General features: G+C 43.8%; 1 protein-coding gene across 2 annotated transcripts in view; it reads left to right on the top strand.

Moving 5' to 3' along the window:
• The window catches only part of RALGAPA2 (Ral GTPase activating protein catalytic subunit alpha 2), a 285,468-nt gene that overhangs the window by 195,482 nt on the left and 67,986 nt on the right, over nucleotides 1–22,000 (top strand). Inside the window, exons 37-38 of one of the 2 annotated variants that reach the window (XM_061209922.1) lie at nucleotides 13,019–13,219; nucleotides 13,445–13,470. In XM_061209922.1, coding sequence (XP_061065905.1) covers nucleotides 13,019–13,171 — 153 coding nt within the window. In that variant the 3' untranslated portion in view covers nucleotides 13,172–13,219; nucleotides 13,445–13,470. Of the gene's footprint in view, nucleotides 1–13,018; nucleotides 13,220–13,444; nucleotides 13,471–22,000 lie in introns of those variants that run through there. The other variant, XM_061209921.1, reaches the window with a different exon arrangement.

Here is a 22,000-nt window from a genome sequence, read left to right on the forward strand (position 1 = left end):
CCCCAGAACAAGAGGCGTACTTTCTGTGCTGTACTTGAAGTTCATTGGTTTGTTGTTTATCGTAGTTGGGTTTTTTGTTGTCTAGTTTTCTTCATGAATTCTTTTATCGCAGCTCCATCTCACTGATTACGGGACTGCTTTTTAGGGTTAGGGTTAGGGACCTCATGACAGGTCCGTGGAGCACTTCTGCCCCACACCTCACCATGGCATCAGCCAGACTTTTGTATAGTAACAGGAAACAACCAAAAGAGCTGCACATCTGAGACCTTATCCATGAAGTCTCTAGAGAAACCTAGACACAACAAGGGAGTCAAAAACAGAGGCATCCAAGGAAGCTTTAGCCTCTGACACCTTCATCTACAATTTCAGCAAACCATAAACACAGCCTAACTCCCAGCCAGACAAACATAAAGCCTTACACTAAAGGCCTATTTACTTCAGTTCCTTTTACCTGGTATATCATGTCCAGCTTTCAACAAAAAAATTACAAGGCATACTAAAAGGCAAAAAACCCCCCACAGTTTGAAGAGACAGAGCAAGCATCAAAATCAGACTCAGATATGGCAAACATTTTGAAATGATCAAATCAGGAATTTAAAAGAACTGTGATTAATATGCTAAAGGCTCTAATAGAAAAAATGGACAACATGCAAGAAGAGATGAGTAATGGAAGCAGAGAGATGCAAACTCCAAGAAAGAATTAAAAGGAAATCCTAGAAATCAAAAACACTGTAGCAGAAAAGAAGAATGCCTTTGATGGGTTCACCAATAAACTGGACAGGTGAGGAAAGGAACTGTGAGCTTGAAGACATGTCAATAGAAATATCAAAACTGAAATGCAAAGGGAAAAAATGATAAAACTGAACAGAGCATTCAAGACCTGTGGGATAATTATAAAGTGTTATATACCCCTAATGGGAATACTAGAAGGAAAAGAAAGAGAAAGGAACAGAAGAAATATTTGAAATTATAACTTAAAGATATTTTTATATAACATATATTTTAATATATAATTATAATATGTGAAAAATGTCCAAGTTGATGACAGATACCAAACCACAGATCCAGGAAGCGTAGACAACACCCAGGAGGATAATACCAAAGTATCTACACCTAGACATATCACATTCAAACTGCACATTGCAGACTGAATGTTTGTGTCCCCCCACCCCCCAGAATTCATATTTTGAAATCTAACCGTCAGTGTGATGGTATTTAGGGGTAGGGGTAGAGAGGTGATTAGGTCATAAGGGTGGGGCCCTCAGGAGTGGGATTGGTGACCTTATAAAAGAGGCCCCAGAGAGCTCCCTTACCCCTTACTGCGTGTGAGAACACAGAGAGAAGACAGCCGTCCATGAACCAGCCATCTTCCGACGTCTTGTTCTGGGACTTTCCAGCCTCCAGAACTGTGAGAAATAAATTTCTGTTGTTTATAAGCCAGCCAGTCTATAGTACTCTGTTAAAGCAGCCCAAACAGACACTACCAAAAATCAAAAACAATGGGAAAATCTTAAAAGAAGCCAGAGGAAAAAAAATAACAGCTATAGAGGTTCAAGGATAGGTATTACATTGGACTTCTAGCCAGAAATCATTCAAGTTAGAAGCAAGTGAAGTAAAATATTTCAAGTGTTGAAAGAAAAAAACCACCAGCATGGAATTCTGTATTCTTCAAAAGTGAAAGAAGAAATGAAGACTTTCTCAAACAAAAATTAGGAAATTTGTAGCCAGTAGACCTGCCTTGCAAGAAATATTACAATAAATTCATCAAAAAGAGAGAAAATGTTACAGATCAGAAACACAGATCTACTTTAAAAAGGAAGAGCTTTAGAGAAGGAATAAATGAAGGTAAACTGAAATCTTTTATTTTCTTATTCTTAATTGATCTAACAAATAACAGTTTGTTCCAAACAATAATAGCAACAGTGCATTCAGTGATTATAACTTATGGATAAGTAATGAATGACAGCAGTGTTATAAGGATGGGAGGGAAGAATTAGAAATATTCTGTTATATGGTACTTGCACTACCTGTGAAGCAGTAAGTGTTATTTGAAAGAGGACTTGGATTAGTTATAAATGTATATGTCAAACTCAAGGGCAAACACTAAAAGAAGTAAAATGTATATAAAATACACACACACACACACGTATGTGCATGTCTGGAGGACAGGGCCATGCCTCCCCCTCCACATCCCACCCTGGACCATGGAGTACATGAGAAGTGCTTGGAATTTAACACATTTTACTTTTTATAAAACTTTCAGTCCGTGGACTTCTCAGTCTTTCTGACAAATAACATAACTGATTTTTTTTTTTCCAACGGAAAAGTTGTTATACTTGAATGCAATTTTTTAACCGATGTATCTGTCACCCACTTTGGCATCTCAGGCACAAATGCAGGGCCAGAACACACCCTCTCAGTTCAGAAGTTCATATCGTGGGATCATGAGCTTCCCAGAGGGGGAAACTGGCAGGTCCTGGAATCCTAGACACCGGGGGTAGAAGCGCCCTGAGAAACCACCGGTTCTGACCTCACTCACGCACAGATGACCCTGTGAGGGTCAGCCTGTCTGTGCAGCCAGCATCCCTGGTGCCTACAGCCCTGTGAATAACCACGCCCAGAAATCACTCCTTTCCCTTTGGCCTCTCATTTTGGCCCTTCGTTATTTCCAGTCTGGCACTTGATTCTCTCATTGTTCATTATAACTTTTTGGTGGTTTTAGGTTGACTTTGGGGATCTGGTCAGAAACGTGAGAAACTGTGTTGTTTGCAATTTTCATGAAACGCCCCCAAATAGGTTCTGTTCTCCTCGGTTCGTAGGCAGGATTCGGGGCAAGGCACGTTGTGTCCCCGGTGGTGGGGCTGCTCCGCCCTGGTGCCTCGGTTGGTGGACGTGAAGGCCTGCCCCTCAATGTGAGCCTTGTAGGACCACATCTCCAGGGATGGTCCCCGTCCCTGTCGGTGATGAAGTGGTTCTGGCTTCGGGGTAGGTAACCAGACGCTTCTCTGGGGGGATGGGTGTCTCCCCGCACGCCTAGTCGCCCGTGTGTAGAAGCTCTTTTCTTCCGTGTCTTTCCTTCCTGACCTCTTATTCTAACGTTTTCCAGCTCACAAAGTTCTGTTCATAGAGATTGTGGTCATTATTGCCATTACTCTTCACTTCACAGGCCCTTGCTTTACTCCCATCTTTTTGTAATGTGGCTTTTCCCTCCGAGTATAAAGACATGCATTCTTCCACCTGACTTCTGCGTTTGGTTCCTGACCACTTAGTTTGCAAAGACCATCTCCAGGTTAGCTCTGTGGCCTCTACCAGGTTGTATCTCCTAGCGACACGCACAGACTTGAAGAGCATGCTTTCATCGTGGCCTTTTCATCTCATGAATAAACGTAGAAAATTTACCTGGTGCTCTGTGTTGCCTGCATTTGGATTCCCAGGACATTAGGTGGGTGGAGAGGCTGCAGGTGGGCAAATAGAGCAGCGACGAGTTGTGAAAACGAGCTGGTTATTTCTGCTGGGCGTTCACGGAGTCCGCTGTCAGCTGGGTCCCCCGGCTGTTCTTCAGTATTTTCCTTAGTATTTCCTTAGTAAAATATTTCAGTATTTTCAGTATCTCTCAGTGATTCTGATGCTCCATGCATTTCCCAAGGTACCGATTCCAGAGCTTTACAATCTTCTCAAGTCCACAGTCTAGGCTTCCCTCCTGCCTTACCTCCTTTAGTGCCCAGCCTCTGACTTACCCAGGAAGCCCCTTGGCAGCAGCGTGCAGGCCGTTGCCTGGTTCTGTCGACACCCTTGCTCTTTATTTATTTGTAACCTTTTAGGCACGTCTTTTCACACAACACCAACTAATGCTCAGCTGGATTAACACCTCCTGACGTACGTGGTGGGGAAGCTGCCTTAGCAAAGAGAGCCAGTGCCCCCTCACCCTTTCCTTCCCGTCTTACGCTATTTGCCTGGGGTGTACCTCCCCTCCCATCACCAGTCTCTGCTGGCGCCCACGGTCATGACCGCCTCCTACATGAAGGCTTCCGAGGCTTCTCTCAGCTAGAAGAGGACTCTCTCTGGCTACAGAACGTTATGTCTGTACTCACCCTAAAGCTCTTTTTTTCTCTTCATTTTTTTGCCTTCTTGAATACATATTTTTATCTTGCGTGCAAACTGCCTGTGGGTAAGAGCCGTGACTTATTTCTCTGTATTCCTCTATAGCCCTCAAAGCAGGCAAATACGTAACTATGAAACAGATGAAATCTGATCTCCCTGCCCCTTTCAGCCTAGAAAGATTCTGTGTACTCTTCAGAAGTTTCAGGCAAAATTTGAGAGTCCTCTGATTATCCATTTTTTCCAAAAATTATCTTCTGATATTTAGAGAACATATTTTTACATATACAGAGATTAAAATATTTGGAAATAAACATTCTCCTTCTCAGAAACATACCTTATATTTCTTTTAAAGTTTTCACCCTTATCTCAAAAGTATATGATTCTTCTACATTCCCTCTCATTAGGACAGTACTGTTTGCACCACACTTATTAATATAGCATTTGAACCTTGCAGCCAGTCTGTGAGGGCAGTAGGGCAGACCACACTGCTCCTGGGCTCCAAATACGTCCACAGTTGGTGCAGGTGTAGCAAACTTGGTTTCCAGGTAGCCAAACCAAGTCCAGAATTTGAATCCCAGTAGCGTCGATCTCTTTCTGAGTAGAAGAGTGTTAGTTGTCACACCTGTGTGCAGAGGCTTATTAATGAAGGACTGTGTACACTTTACAGGCATATGTGCGGAATCCTAGACCTTTGATTAAATCACCCACCTCTTACATGAGAAAAGCAGTGTCAAAGAGCTGGGCACAAAAATCGTGGCCATATCTTTGTTATGAACAGATGCCTTTAGTTTTTAAAAAGGGAGGCATAACTGACCAAACTGGGTAAGTCACACCACCCAGACTCTGCATTTACAGCTTCCAGCACAGCCTGGGGCTCAGCAGGCCTGGATCTCGTGGCAGTGTTCCAGTTCTGGAAGCTAGAGGTCATCCATGAGGAACTGGAACAGACCTCAGTTGTTGATTATCCTGCTTTGGAAGATCAAAATGTCTCAACTGAGTCCTTGAAAGATTAATTCCCACAAATCAAATGGAGATTTCCGATCACTTTGTGTGTCCCAAGGATTCTCCCTTGTCCTTGCTGCAGCAGCCGGGTGCATCCCTGTGCTGTTAGGCTGCACAGTGTTGCAGCAGGAACTTCTCTGCAGATGCGAGTCTTCTCTGCTTTCACGGGATCTGGCCAAGAGAACCTGGCTGTGAAAGTGCCTTGGACTGGACCTGGGCCTGATGAGGAGAAAATCATTGGGGCTGTACTTTCTAGCTTTGTGCTTCCTCCCACGGCTGTTCTTCCTTTCAACATGGAGCACATGAGAGGGGCTCCACATGCATCTCCTAATTTGCAGCTGGAAAGGAAATCTAGTTTGTCAGCAGTCTTGGAAAATCTTATTAATCTCCAGGATTTGGTCATCATGCAGAAGCTTTAGTTGGTTGTGAATATACATGCTCAACAGGGACGAAGTGATGAATTGAGGTTATGATTAGGCCTAATACTTGATGTAGTCTTCCATTAAATTTCCCGTTGAGCATGGAAGCAGGAGGGGGTGCCCAGGAGATTCCCTTTTCCCCATCCCCGTTGTGTAGCAGAGCCACTCACCCAGGCCACCCCAGAACTCCCTGTACCACCTTGCTGTCCAGTGATCTGGGGAGCCTGATAACCAGGGACAGTTTCCCCTTCCAGTTGAGGGGAACCACAGTGCCTTCTTCTGGTAGGGTTGCTGCTCCCTTCCATACTAAAAACTAACATCAGAGACCAGCATTGTAGGAGCAAAAGAAAAAACTTACATGTGGGTCAGGAGGAGTAAAGGGAGAGGCACTCTCCTTCCCCTGCTGTACCTAGATGTGAGTATTCTGGTTATGGAAGAAAGGCCACCATGTATCGGTCCCTGGTTCCAAGGACATACCATATCTTATAAGTCAGTATCCCACCCTCACATGGCAGTATGTCCCAGTGAGCATGGGAGATGAGTTTTCAACAATCTTCCTGCATGTAGACCCCTCCACTCAGCTCCACTGGGTCCAGTGGGCCTCTGTCACACTGTCTTGATTCCTACAGCTTATGGTGTCACTTGCTATAAAATGAGGCCAGCCCCTACCCTGTTCTTCCTCAGAATGTCTTAGCTTTTCCTGGCCTCTCTGATTCCCATATACATTTTAGAAGCAGCTCATCAGATACAGTGTGTTGAATCCACAGATCAGTCTGGGATGGGAAATAACAAATGCTGAGTTTTCTGGTCCATGAACGGATACATCCTTCCATTTATTATATTTAGACTACTGGAACGTCTCTCAGTGAAGTTTTAAAGATTTCTGTATACTTTCCTTGTTAGATCTATTCCTCTGGACTTCATATTTTTATGCAGTTGTAAATAGTATCTCTTCATTTCATTTTCTAACCATTGGTTGCTGGTAGATAGAAATGCAGTAGGATTTTTCTGTTTATGCTGTGTCCATTGACCTTGGTAAACCCTCTTATGAATTCCGAGCGTTTTCTGTAGATTCTTTTGGAGATTCTGTGAATATAATCATGTCATCTGAAATAATGACCATTTTGCTTCTTCATTTCTAATTCATAATCTCCTATTTCTATTTCTTGCACTACTGTATTGGCAAGGATCTCCAGCACAGATGTTGATAGATGTGATCAAGGGGACATTCTTCTCTCATACATACATAAAGCTTTTAATGTTTAACCCTTAAGTTTAGTGGTTTCTGTAGGGTTTAGTAGATATTCTTTAACAGATTAAGGAAGTTCCTGTCTATTCCAAGATGGCTAAGAATTTTTTTTTTATCATAAATGAATTTTGAATTTTATGAAACACTGTTTTCAACATCTGTTGAGGTGATCCTCTGACTTTTCTCATTTCTACTACTAATGTAGTTAAGTATATAGATTGATTTTTAATGAAAACCCACACATATTCCTGGGATGTACTCAACTTGATCATGATGTTTTATTATTTTTTGCACATTATTGAATTGGTTTGCTAGAATTTTGCTGGGATTTTTGCATGCATGTTCATGAGTGAGATTGGCTCCTGATTTTGTTATTAAGATTACACTAGCCTAATAAAATGAATGGGTTTGGTTTCCCTTTTCCGATACACTGGAATTGTCTCTAAAATAATAATTTGTTCTTTAAAGGTTTTGTAGAATTTGCCAGTAAAGCTATCTGGGATGGCCTTTCCTCTTTAAAATAGTTTTTTTTCACTGTGATTCAATTACTTTAAAGCTTATAGAATTATGGTTTTTATATATCATCTTGTATCTATATTAGCTAAGTTGTATGTTACTGGAAATTTAGCAATTTTGTCTAAATTTCCAAATGAATAGGCATAAAAAGCTGTACACATTTTCTAAGCATCTGTGGTCGTGTCCCCCTTTTATTTTTAATATTATTTATTGTTGCTTTCTTCTTTTCTTGATTCATCTTGCCAAAGACCTATCAATTAATTGTATTAGACTTTTTTCAAAGAACCAACTTTTGATCTTGGTTATTCTCTCTATTGTGTTTCTATTTCATTATGCCTAGTTTTGCCTTCTTTTTCTTTCCCTTTACTCTTCAAGTTTATTTTATTCTTTTGGCTTTCCAATATTTCTTGAGATGAATGCCTGTCTCATTCAGTTGCAGCCTTTATTCTTTCTAATATAAGCATTTAATCCTACACATTTCCTCTGAGTACTGTTTCAACATGTAAGTTATAATATCCACTATTTTCATTATTATTTAGCTTAACGTATTTTAAAATATTCATTTCAGTATTTTTGTTGACCCCTGAGTTATTTAGAAGTATTTCTTCATTTCTAAACATAGAGATTTGTTCTGGTTTTCCTTTTGCTGTGGATTTTTAACTAATAGCTCTTTGGGCACAAAATATGGATCATATGAGTTCAACCCCTTGACATTTTTTGAGACTTGCTCTGTGACCTAGAACAGGGCCCAGCTAACTTTTTCTTTAAATGACCAGGTAGTAAACATTTTAGTGTTTGTTGCCCATGCAGTGTCTGTCACAACTACTTGGCTCTGCCATTGCTGTGTGAAAGCAGACACAGGTGAAGAGAGTGGCCATGTTCCAGTAAGACTGTATTTTGGACTGATTTTGAGTTTCATGTAATGTCATGTCACAAAATATTTTTTTCCAACCATTTGAAAAAAGTAAAAACCATTCTTAAGTTTGCAGGCCATACAAAAAAGGCACCAGGCTGGAATTAGGTCCCACAGGCTATATCCTTGGCCTAGAATATGGTCAATTAAAAAAAAAAAATTCTGCGCATGCTTGAAGAGAATATGTCTTCTGTGACTGTATTTTGTATGTATCCATTAGGATGAGTTTGTCAGTTGTGTTGTTCGAATCATCTATATTCTTACTTGTCTTTTAAAAAATATTTTCTTTGAAATGTAACATAAAGAAAAGGGCACAAATTGTAAATGCACAGCTTGATGAATGTTTTCAGAGCAGACGATTTATTTATTTATTTATTTATTTTGGCCACGCCATGCAGCATGCAGAACTTCCTCAACCAGGGGTCGAACCCACGCCCCCTTCATTGGGAGCACGGAGTCTTAACCACTGGACCACCAGGGAAGCCCCTCAAAGTAGACAATTTAATACTACCCAGATGTAAACACAGGATATTACCAACCCCCAGAAATCACCAATCCCCCCAAAAAGTGGCCACTATTCTGATTTCTGTCAACATTGATTAGTTCTACCTGTTTTTGAATAGTATTATATAGTGTGAACTTTTTTGTGTCTGTTTCTTTCACTCAGCATTATATTGGGGTCATTCCCATGATGTTATAGATTTGTTCCTTTCATTACTGTGGACTATTCTGTTGAGTCAATATGCCACAAATTTTGATTCATGCTCTTGTTGATGGACATTTAGGATATATCCACTTTGGTGGGAATATGTGTGGCTTGCCTTTTCACTTTCATGATGAGCAGAATTTAAAAAATTTTTATTGTCCAATTTATTTTTTTCTTTCATAATTGGTACTTTTATTTTTTATTTTTATTTTTTTTAGCTGCACCGGGTCTTAGTTGCAGCATGTGGGATCTTTTAGTTGCGGCCTGTGGACTTCTTAGTTGCGGCATGTGGGATCTAGTTCCCCGACCAGGGGTCGAACCTGGGCCCCCTGCATTGGGAGCGTGGAGTCTTACCCACCGGACCACCAGGGAAGTCCCTGGTTGGTACCTTTTGTACCCTAAAAAATCCTTGCCTCACCCAAGGTTGCAAAGATTTTTTCATGTTTCCTTCTAGAAACTTTGTGGTTTTAGCTTTAATATTTCAATCTATAATCCATCTCAGTTTTGTGTGTGGTATGAGGTAGAGGTCAAGGTTCACTTTTCAATATGTCTATGCAGTTGTTTCAGTGTCTTTATTGAAACAGACTTTCCTTCCCCATAAAATTGGTATGTTGCCTTTATTGCAAATCAATTATCATATATGTGTGATTCTGTTCTTGGACTCTATATTTTGTTCTGTTGATATATTTGTCTGTCCTGGTTCCAATATTATGTTATAGTCATTATTATAGTTTTATAGTATTTCTTGATATCAGGTAATATGTCTTATTATTATTGTCTTGGCTAATCTATGTATTTTCATTTCCATGTAAATTTATAATCAGCTTGTCCATATCTATAAAAGCAGCTTGTTGGAATTTTTATTTGTTTTGTACTGAATCTATAATTCAGTTTCAGAAGACTTGACATTTTTATAATATGGAAACTTCCAATCCATGAACATTGTACATCTTTCCGTTTATTTAGGTTGCCTTTAATTTATCTCAGCAACGTTTGGTAGTTTTAAGTATAGTTGTTTTGCATATCTTTTGTCAAGTTTATTTCTAGGTATTTGACGTTTTTGATGCCATTATGAATAGTATTTTTAAATGTCATTTTCCAATTATTGGTTGCTAACATTCAAAAATACAATTATTTGGAGGGTATATTGTATCCAGTGACCTTTCACAATTCACTTATTAGTTCTAGTTAAAGTCCTTTGGATTTCTCATGTACATAATCATGTTATCTGTGAATAAAAATTACTTTACTTCTTTCTAATCTTTATGCTCCTTTCGTTTTTCTTCCTCTCTTTCTCTTATTTTTCTTTATTGTAATGACTAGGACCTTTAAAAATATTGACTAAAAGAGGTGAGCGTAGACATCCTTGCCTTTTCAGGTCTTTAGGTAGAAAACATTTATTGTTTTACCATGAATTATGCCATAATTTTTTTCCCTCGAAGGTTTCATCAAATTGAGGAAGTTCCCTTCTAGCCTCAGTTTGCTGGGAATTATTTTTTTTTTATCATGAATGAGAGTTGAATTTTATCTATGCTTTTCATGTTTCTATTAAGAACATCATATGGTTTTTCTTCTTTATTCTATTAATGTAGTAAATTGCATTGATGGATTTATGGATATTGAACCAACCTTGGTTTTTTTTTTATGGAAAGTACCCCTTGGTCAAGATACAGTGTCCTTTTTATATATTGCTGGATTTAATTTGCTAAAAATTTGTAACGGGTTCTTGCATTTTTGTTGAAGGATATTAGTGCATAGTTTTCTTGTGTCAGCTCCTCATGTCAGTTCCTACGGGCAAAGATAGTCTTTCATTCACTGTGTATGCCAAGCCCCTCCCCCAGTTCTAACCACAGAAAGGGTGTTGTACAGATAAATAGTCCTTGACATGAGTCAAAAGACCTAGGCTGGAGACCCACATTTATTAGTTTATTTAAATTATTTCAAATATTAATGAATTTTACTCATTTGCATTCCAGCCGTGTACCAGGGTCAGTGCTGCTCATTGGAGGTTTTTCTTCTCCACGTGCAGCCACTCCTCAGTGTTATTCGATAATTCTTCCTCATGTCTCCAACCTCTAAACATTGGAGGGCCACAGGATGTAGTTCTTGAACCTCTTTTCTTGCTCATCTGAATACCCAGCCTGGGCTATGGCCATACCACCCTGTATGTGCCCTGTCTTGTCTGAACATCCAGCCTCATGGCCGTGAGCACCAGGTGTCAGTGAATAACTCTTACAAATCTCCAGCCTGAGCCTCCCCCTTGGCTTCCCGCTCGATGTGTCCACTGCCGCCCTCGAGCATCACCACTGGGCAGTTAAAAGGCATCTCAAGCTTAGCACGTCTAACGCTGAGCTCATGGCCCTCCCCGCCAGTCTTCCAGGACAAGGTGGGTCCAACCTTCCAGTCGTCAGGCCACACACCGTGGCATCATCCATGCCTCTTTTTCTCTCCCGCTTCATTAGTAATTCTCTACAAATCCTCTCAGCTCTACCTCCCCACTTCCCCTGCTACCACTGGCATCCAAGCCAGCATCACCCCTCGCCTGGATCACACAGTAGTTCCCTAACTGGTTTCCATAATGCTCACTCTTCGCAGTTTTCCCAACATAGCAGCCAGAGCAATACCTTTAAAGTGCAGGTTTGGGACTTCCCTGGTGGTCCAGTGGTTAGGACTCCATGCTTTCACAGCCAAGGGCGTGGGTTCGATCCCTGGTCGGGGAACTAAGATCTCGCAAGCTGTCCAGCATGACAAAAAAAAAAAAAAAAAATACAGGTTAGATCATATCCCTTACTTCCTAAACCCTCCAGAAGGCATTTGCCTCACTCAGAGCGGAAATCCAGATCTATAAAATTCCCCTCACAGCCCCTCTTATTACCTGTCTGACTTTATCTCCTTCCGTGCTTTCTCTCGCTCACTCGACTTCAGCACCGTGGCTTCCTTACTGTTGCTGAAACATACGGATTCTGCTCCCACCCAGGGCATCGTACTTGCTGTTGCCCTGCCTGGGATGCTCTCCCGTCAGCCGTCCTCGAAGCTTGAGGTCACCCCTCCCTCTGTCCAGTCCTCTGCTTGCAGCGCCCCCGGCTGTGCAACCTCTAACTGGAGGACCCCCCCCCCACCAAGAAGGAGTCCTATTGCTCTTCCCTGCTTTATTTTTCACCTTAGCACTTTACTACCTGACATATTACATATTTTATGTCTTTAAACTGTTTATTCTCTGAAACCTCCAATAAATTCTAAGCTCAATGAAATCAGGAATTTTTTTTGTTATTTGCTGCTGTGTCCCCAGTCAATAAAACATTGTCTGTCACATAATAAATATTTTTGAATAAATGAATAAGTAAGTAATAGGAATAAATACAAGAGTTATAAGGAAGACCCAGTCCTTGACCACATGGAGCTGCCAATCTCCATAGTAGTGAATGGATTAGGTGAAATTCTAATGAAAAAAACAAACAAACAAACAGTGAGAGAGAGAAAAAAGAAATCCAAAAAAGACAGGCGCCAAACCCTTGTGTGAGGCCCAGGCATGAAGGAAAGCCGAGTCTCTATTAAAGAAGTAGAAGGAAATGTGGATAATGCAGTGTCTCGGAAGCAGAGGGAAAGAAGGTTCAAGAAGGAGAAGGACCTTGTAGGGACAGTTGTCATCTCCTTTAAGAGTTAACATGCATCGGGATTCATGCAAAAATATTGCCGGTTCGAAAACTGGTTTCAGAAGGTTGCCAGGCTAGGGGTGTACAGTGAGGCCTGGCTGTGCACTGTGCATAATCCACACAGTGGAGATGCTTAGGAAGAACAATGCCACTCCTGTGAATGACAATGCGAGAAGGAAAAGAAGAACTTGGTGACAATCTGTCATGAGAAGTTTAGCCAAAGAGTTCGCAATAGAGGAGCGTCGTGGAACAATCCTGCTTGGCTTGATCCGAAAGCCCTGGAACTGGGTCCAGGTCTAGCATCCAGTCTGTGGGTGGCAGCCTGTGCAGTTGTGACAGGTCCGAGACATCAAGCAGCTGTTCTCATGTCTTTGGTTTGACTTTTACTGGTTTTTGTTTTTTTTTTAATTAAGTGGTTTTTTTTTTTTTTTTTGGTTTTGTTTTGTCTTGAATCAACAGGTTCCGTTTTTTGGGCCCCTGTTTGATGGAGCAATCGTGAGTGGGCAGCTCCTGCCAAGCCTTATCTGTGCCACTTGCATCAACGCCAGCAGGGCCGTGAAGTGCCTCATCCCCCTCTACCAGAGCTTGTATCTTTTTGCGCTAAGTGTGTAATGTATTAACCATCCCAGCATCCAGCTTCCAGGAACCTTCTCGCGAGAGGTAAGTCTTAACAACTGGGTGGAAGAGGGAAGAGGGAATTTTTTTCAATCTGGGTTGAAAAAAACTGTGATTTTTCATACCATTCCTTAGTTTATATTAAATATAATAATTTTGTGCTACATCAAACTTAGAAGAGTTGATTTTCATAATCAAGTCACATATGTTTATGCTAAGAAGTGGTGCCTATGACAACATGCTCATTCCTCCTGGGGTATTTCTCCCCAGGTTCGGTCTCCTCCTCCTCCCTCCCTGTTTGCTGCAGTCTGTTGTGTGTGAGGTGGGGTGCTGAGAAAATGCAACGGGGTCACTCCAAGTGCCTACCAGAAATGACGCTAATAAATCAAAGACCGTAGCAAGTGCCACCAGAGAAGCACAAATGGTGTTGCAGGAGGTCGGGGGAGGGGGACATTGCGTCTGGTCGGGAGGACAGGGAAAGACACCCTCAACAAAGTTGTACTTGAACTCATCAGTGAGCATGGCTGGAAATCCTTTTGTCATTTTCCCAAATCATTAATAGCTCCTTCTCTCATTTCTGGTCTTCTCTCTAAAAACAGAAGAAATTTCACTAGTGTAATTTTTTTTTCTCCAACATTAGTTGGCATGCTGTCCTCTGTAAATTCAGGCATGACCCCTGACCATAAGAAAAAGAAATTAAGGCAACTTCATAATATCGCTGCAAAAAAAAAAAAAAAAAAAAAAAAATCGCTGCGAAAGGCATCTGACTTCCTAATAAAACTCAGGATCTCTGTTTCTAATTAGTATTGGTAATGATGATAAGCGTATTGTGTTTGACCTCTGTCTCTGTACTTCTCGCAACCTTACCATCAGTGACATGTTGCTGGAAAGTGGGGGTGAGGGGTGGGTGAGAAATATAACGTGTGAATAGATACAGTTCATGAAAAATACCTTTCATTAAAATCCTGGTCACTTCATTGACAGATATTCTGTCTTTAGGTCAAAAAAAAAATACATATGCCATGTGGCAACTCGGAATTATCATAGAAATTAGTAGTAGAAAAGAGCTATTAGGTCCCATCTGGTCCCTCCCCGGGGGCCTGGGCAGCATTATCCCCTTGGCCTATTCCCTCCTGCTTTGTCCGGTGGTGGTGGTGTTTGGGAGAAGGCGTTCTGTGCAGTGATCTCCACGGCACTCTGGACTTAATCTTACGGCTGGTGTCGATTCAGCCTTGCGCGTGGCGTTTTTATTTCACACACTCTTAGAGAGAGGTTCTTGGCAGAAATGAGAAAGACCTTTTTAGCAATTGGCTTGTCGGTTTGCATGATGAGCTGGACACTCATCAGTCAAGGACGTTGGACCAAGGCAAGAAAAAGCCATTTGCAAACAGGAAAATCCCGTCTTGTATAAGTCCATTGTGATTTTTGTCACGCCACCTTCTCCACTTATGGAACTGCTTGTTACAAGAGCCACGCTTTGCTGTGTTGTTGGACACTGCTTTCTCAAGTCAGAATTAACATGGCTTCAGAATAATCAGGTTTAAGGGAAAACGATATTTTTAAAAGTTCAAAGGATAGGATTCAGCATCACTTTAAAAACTATCCAAGCAACCACACTTGACTAAAGTGGTTGCCGGCTTAGGGCTACTGATGCCAACGTGAGTTAGAAAATGCTTTATTCCAAAATCACTCATAAAATAGCCAGGTCAACATCTTGGAGGATGACTTAGTACAGAAATTAGGAAAAAGAAAGTAACAAAACTTACTATGTTGATCATTATAAAATGTTAAACATTTTTCTTCTGCGTTATGCCTTGAGAAGATGTCATTGGTACTAATAAATTATTTGAAACAAGAAATAAAATATTATAAATAATTTTTATAGAGATGTAATTAATGGGGAAAGCTTTGCAATCACTTAACTACTCTATTCTTTAATTTCTGCCTGCAAAAGAGCTAATATTCAGGCTAGAAACCAAAGGTATGAGAAGAAGAAAAGTTAGAAGTGGAAAAATAAGAGAAAAGGAAGGTGGGAGTGTTTGTATTTTTGTTCTTTAAAAAATTACTAATTTAAAAAATTTTAAATATTTATAGATATCTGCCTAGGCTATTAATAATGAATTGCTCTTTTGACATTTTGTTAATACATCCTGGTCCTCACATGCTTTAGCAAAAGTCTAAGCTAGTTGGTGTCGCAGCTAATGTCTGGAATTCGCTGCTTCACTGAGATAAGCCCTAGATTTGAATTTTGAAAAACACTGAATAACCTAACACATCCTAACATGGGTGTCTTCTTGCACTGATTCATTTACCAAACAAATAGTCAGTGTGGACTCAGGATCTGCCCAGCCCAGTGCTGGGCTCAAGATCCACGGGGAGCAGGCAGGCATGGTCCTTGCCCCGTGCTACCTTGAGAAGACAGGCAAACTAATCAAGTTCCAGGGCAACTGGAGAACGGGGCTGAGATGGCCAGGGAGAGAACTGGTGGCCAAGCTGGGGGGATGCGAGAGGCTCTGTCCCCAGGGAGCAGGGGCGGGTCCCAGGCGGAGGACACAAGAGTAAACACAGGGACTCAGAGTGTTCTCAAGTGGTCAGCTGTAGGAGTGAGCTTCCAGCAGAGATGGTCTTCTGAGCAGGACCAGGGGAGCTGAGGGGACCCTAACTTTCACCTCATGGCCACCTTGAAAGTTCACATCCTAGGACAGCATCACAGCCGCCTGACGCCAGGGGAAGAGGTCAGGAGTGGGTGTAGGGTCCACTAACCCAAGCCCCTGCAAGCCCTCCCAAGGGCTGAGAAGATCAGTGAAACCTGGGACACCCCTGAAACCATGGCTGACTGTATAACCTCTGGGTTCCAGTGCAGAATGAAAATGTGGGGTCTTTTATTCAAAAAGCAGGGAAAGTGCCTTTAAAGATGCTAAAATATAAAGCTTTTTCCATTCTCCTGCAGTTTTTCTCTGACTTGTCGTGTTTTTTAATTTGCTATTTATTATCAGTTTAAGTAAAGAAATACAAAAAATTTAGATTATTAGCATTAATTTTATCATTCTTTATATTGTGCAGTGCCAGTTTAATATGCAAATATAAAAGCGTTTAACTCATGTATGAAATCACCAAAATCACCCGTTCGTACTTCATAACTTGTACGTGGATATATTTTGTTGTGACTAGGACGGTGGAAACACGGCACAAAACTAACTTACCTGGTTTTATTTCACTCTCCCTACGCGCTAAAACTTACCCTCAGTTTACGGATGAGTCAGGAAGGACTGACCAGAAAGGGAACCACGGTGCCGTCTTCCCCTTTCCTTCTATGTCATCATTCTTAGAGTAAATTGTTGGCTAATACAGGGAAGTAACACAACTAAGGACACACAGGGTTCCTTGGCTGTTCACGTTTCTTAGGACACCGTAGCCGCCTTTCTGCGTTCACTGCGAGTTCTGGTTCAGATGGGGAGAGCATGGCCTCCCCAGGGAGCCAGCTCCCCACCCCAGCTAGTGACTGATACTCAACTGCCTTCAAATAGTGTCCACTGAGATTCAGTTCTGTATAATATCTAACTAGTTCTATATCAATTTTGTTCAGTAATGTTCAAGAAAATACAGTGTTTGTTATTAAGCTGAGGACTGGGGGCATTGTTGGAATGAATTTGCCTTTTGGAGATCTTTTCTCAAACAGTAACTCCAGCTTAAAGTCAATATCAGAGGAGCTCTCGTTTGGGGTACCCTCAGCTAAGTGATCACACAGTTGCAAGTGTATGTTGAAGGCTCATAGGAGACTGAAAAATACCATTGTCTTATGTGATCCAAAAAGAAAGTGAAGGCAGTAGGGATATTGGGAAAGCGGCCTCAGTGACGTCTTAGCCAGGCCCCTGTGCCTCCCAGGTCCCTGGTCACCTCCTCCATGGGGGGGTTCCTAGTCACCCCCTCCGTGGACCAAGTCCAGTCCATCGAGTGGAGACTTCATCCTGCGGCCCCTGCCTTCCCGAGCGATGAGGGCCAGCTCGCCTGCCATCAGCTTTTCCTGCCCCTCGTGGGCAATCAGAGGGCCCAGGCCTGTGTCTGGAGGGCTGTGGATGGGGAACTTGCCACACGTGGTGTTTACAGGTCCCAAGCCAACTCGAGATTCCAAAATCAGACCACGGTCCGCTGAGAGAGGTTTCCAGAACCATCGGGCCAGGGCTCCGTGCTCCTGCTCGGAGAGCTTGTGTCACGAGAGGTTGCCACGGCCTGCGGTGTGCCCATTAGGAGGAGTTCTCCCGGAACCACAGAGATGGTGGCCTTTGAAAGTGCACGTCCCCTCCGGGGGCACAGTGGTCTCAATGATGTCCCCCCCCTCCTCCCTGGAACTGTCGTCATTGATGGGAGGACCCAGCTGCCTAGTTGGCCTCCACTCTTTCACAGGTGAAAGTTAGTTTCATTTTCAATTAGCAGGTAGACTGGATGATTCCAGAGCGTCTCTCTTAGACTCATGACTCCTTCATATCTTTGCTCAGTCGTGTTCTCAATTTACACACTTTCAAAAATGGCCCCTCTTCCTAAAGCTGTAACCATCCTGTTTCTTCCCTCTCCCCTGGACTTTTGGTTCTTTCTCCTGGGAAGACCTTACGTTCCTCCATTTGTCTTCACACACTGAAGTGTAGGAGAAGAACTCAGACGGGACCGCGCAGAGCGAGTGACGCATCTGTCAGCATTTACTGTGCTCTCCCACGTGCCAGGCACTGTCCCGGCCGCCCGGAATAGGAATATGAACACGATATTCCAAGTGAGGAGACAGCATTTGCTCGGACCAAGCTCTGGGAGAACGCATCCTGTTTGAGAACCACGGATGCTTCCGTATGGCAGAGTGTGGGACGGACACGCACACACACGTGTATACACACACGTGTATACACATACACACGCATACACACAAACACACACATACATACCCGCACACAGACACACACACACACATAAACACACGCATACACACACACATACACACATGCATACATACACACACGTGCACATGCACACACACTCCTGGGAAAGATAGAGGTGATGAAGGCATTGCAGGGGCAGTGGAAGGGGTCCTGAGGGGAAGTGAGGGCCTGGTCTGTGGCCTCATCGGGGGAGGATGGGCGCCTCCACCAGGCAGGTGGACTGATTGGGGTGGGGTCTGCTAGGTGTGCGGGTGTGGAGGGCAATGGGAAGAGGATTAAGGCCAGACTCCCTGGAGCATCACCTTTGAAGAGTAGGCTTGGGAGGAGGGGGAGAGAGAGAGGTCGGTGGAGGAAAAGGAGAGAACAGTTTCCCAGAAAATCGAGGAGTAGGGAAGTGGAGGGTCACCTCGGCAGGGCAGTCAAGTAGGACGCATGTCCCTGAGGGGCTCAGCCATGGCTGGTACCAGAGTGCCCAGTCTTCACCTGGAGAACTGGGTAAAACAGGACCCAGAGCAGAATCACTTCAGGAAAGAGGCAAACACATACCAGATAATAGCAGTACCTCCGAGAAAGAAAACGCTCGCGGGTGGGGTCAGAGTGTGAGCGATGGAGAATGCGCCAGGTGGGGCGCCGCAGTCCACGTGGGGGTGTGCGCTGTGCTTTTCTAATCCCCCTTCCGAGCCGCCCGAAGGTAAACTAGAGCTGTGATAGGGGCTTCGGCTACTCGATGTCGGCTCCAAGGTACATCCTAATAAAGGCAGCAAGCATTTGATAAATTCTTGGCTATCAGACCCTCTCTCAGAAGACAGGAAGCAAACGAGGGGAACTACTATCTTGGATCCATTGCTCAGCGACGTGAAAGGCTGACTTGAATGTTGCGGAGAGTAGCGGGTTTGTCCCAGAGTTTGTACAAGAATGGGCGCAAAGTGCAAGCAGACCTGTGCCCTGACGCTCTGGAAGCACATTTCAAAAAGTAGAGATCAGATGAGGAAATGACATGCCGTAAATCCCCTACATACGAACAAGTTCCGTTCCGAGAGCGCGTTTGTAAGTCCAGTTTGTTCGTAAGTCCAACAAAGTTAGCCTAGGTACCCAATTAACATAATTGGCTCTATAGTACTGTACTGTAATAGGTTTATGATACCTTTCACGCAAATAATACATAAAAAACAAACAAAAAATAAAGAAAACGTTTTTAATCTTACAATACAGTACCTTGAAAAGTACGGTAGTGCAGTACAACAGCTGGCATACAGGGGCACGTTCGCATCTTTGAAAGTTCAAAACTTGAAGGTTCTCATGTATGGGACTTACTGTATTCCGAAGGGTGGCTTGAGCCTGTAAAGGGGAATATATTTTGTTAGAAAATGAAAACTTTCTGTGAGAAAGGAAAGGGGGAAGCCCCAGGCGAGCAGCCAGTGGAGCCGCGTGCGGTCTGCGGAACATCGGGTTAAGAGGGTCGCTCCGAGCTGTGCTGCGTGAGGCCCTCACTGTGGACCCCATCCCACTTGTCTTCCAGCTTCTTCCTCTGGGAGGTGGCAGAAAAGTGTCACGGTGTATCAATTAAAACTCAAAGTACTGAGAACACAGTAATTTCAAAAAAAAAAAAAAAGGAATTGGCCCCTGCAAGTAACCATACCCCAGGTTGTAGAACAAATTTACAACAGCGATCTCAGAACCATAAAAACTGTTTCATCAGAAGTCATGTAAATTAAGGATGCACCCAGAACTGAAAACAGGAAAAGATTTTCCTCATTTTCAAATAGAATTAGGGATGAATTTTGGAATGTTGCCTGGGTCCCTTGTAAAATTGTTAGACTTGATAAATATTAAATAGCTTGTGAGCCTCAAGAAAAGAATGAGTTCACATAGAATAAAATATCCCAAACACACTCATGGTGTTTGATAAGATCACTATTTTCAGAGGTTAGAGAAAGCTTGTAAATATAAATCTTAATTTTGGTAAAACACAAGATAAAGTATCATAATCAGCTGGCAGATGGGAGAGGGTTTGGGCCCCTGGGAGCTGGGTGACTTCACTGCAGCCAAACCTAAATGCATTCATTCACAGACACCGATCAACTGGGGCCCGTGCCTCTGGTCCCATGTGGGCCAAGGCTTGGCTCAAACCCTCTTCCATCTAGCAACTTTCACAAAGGTCTAGAGCACCTGTTTATCAAAATAAATAACCATTTTTAAGGAGAGCTGAGAGGGCTAACTAACTTGACCCAAGGCAAAATCAGAAATGAGGATTATCTCAACAGACGAGACTTCCAGACCCAAACCAACCAGATGAGACCGAGGCCGTAGCCTGAAAAGCCACACCTTGGGTTTAGCTGGGTCCCTACAAGCCGAGGGTGCTCAGCGTGGCAGCAGGCGGTGTCTGCGACAGACAAACACCCGAGGATCGTGGTGGAGCCCAGATTTGAGATGAGGGACGTGACCAGGAGGAGCAAAGGCACGGTCCCTGTGCCCCTACAGCCTCGGGTCACATCGTAAATGGGGTGCTACTCCGGGACCACATCATAAGAGAGCCCCACCAACCTGCAGCAGGTACAGAGGGGCCTTACAGCTCAGGGAGCCCATAAAACCAGGAAGGAGTGGTCTCAGGAGCTTCGGGGATTCAAAGAGGAGACAAGACTGCAGAATGGGGAGCAGTGAACAGACACAGCTGGGAATCAGATTTTAGCTCAATGTCAAAGCAAACATGCAAAACCAGAGCCCACAAACGAGCTGCCTGCAGGCTGAATCCAGCCCCCAGATGGGCTTCCTTTGAGCTGTGCTGGCCTCCAGCATTGCTCATAAAAATTGAGTTTGTCAGCCACGTCGAAATCTAGATTTCTGATATTTCTTGAAGAGTCAGAACCTCTGACCCCACTGGGCCTCCTTTGCTGTTAGCAACAAAGGCAGCAGTCAGCCTCCTGACCCGCTGGCCACGTGCCCCCCCCCCATTCACCACAGCCCCCTGGACCACGGCTCCCCGGCGCTGGGGCCCGGAGCCCCAGCTGGTCCCCCTCGGAGGGAGAGGAGGTGGTTAGTGGGCCACGCGGGGGGAATAGTGCCCGGTCCTGGGTGAGAGCCCAGTAAGCGTCACCGCAGTTTTACTGTCACGCTGCCAGCCTGGCGCCCGTAAATATCAGAGTTTCAGACCTCTGTTGTAAAATGTGGAAGTGCCTGTCTGTGGAGTTAGGTCTCGGAAGTATTTTTCAGCATCGCAGGTGCTCGGACGAATTCTGGAGACCGCTCCTCCCTCCCAATGTGTAGAAGGTGCCCCCTGGGCGGGGGCAGGGGGGAGAGGGGGTGCTGCCTCCACCCCTGGGGCCCGGGAGCCAGGCCTGTGAGAAACACGTGTTTGTGCAGGGGAACCTTCAAGGAGGGAGAGGGAGACGCCACTTTGCTTTTCCGTTTTTGCTGCAGATTTGTGACTTATCACTGTTAGGCAAAAAGCCATCCCTTCAGGAAAAGCCAGTGTAAATCTAACAATCTGTGCAGAAACAGGGCTGCCGCCTTGCTTCCCACTCAGATCCCATCCTTTGCAGTGGGTGCTCCTCCCCACTGCAGGGCCTTTGGGCATGGGACCGCCCCCCAGGATTCCCCTCCTGGCCACGCTGGTGGCCTCCGCCCCCAGCAGCTGCACCCGGGTTTCTGCTGTTACCCAGATGCCTCCCCTCCCGCAGCCGTGCACGCCTTCCACGCGCTCCCTGCCAGACCTGGCCGCCTCCTGCCTCTTCTCTCTCCTGATTGTACCAGAAGCTGCCCATCCTGTTGCTGTCCCTCCCACATATTCCTGCTAGGACATTATGCATATGTATGTGTGTGAAGGGAGAGACAGAGAGAAAGAGATTGATTTGGTTTAAAAACAAAAACAAGGACTTCCCTGGTGGCGCAGTGGTTAAGAATC

The sequence above is a fragment of the Eubalaena glacialis genome, chromosome 13 (genome assembly GCF_028564815.1).
Source record: "Eubalaena glacialis isolate mEubGla1 chromosome 13, mEubGla1.1.hap2.+ XY, whole genome shotgun sequence".
NCBI classification, from domain to species: domain Eukaryota; kingdom Metazoa; phylum Chordata; class Mammalia; order Artiodactyla; family Balaenidae; genus Eubalaena; species Eubalaena glacialis.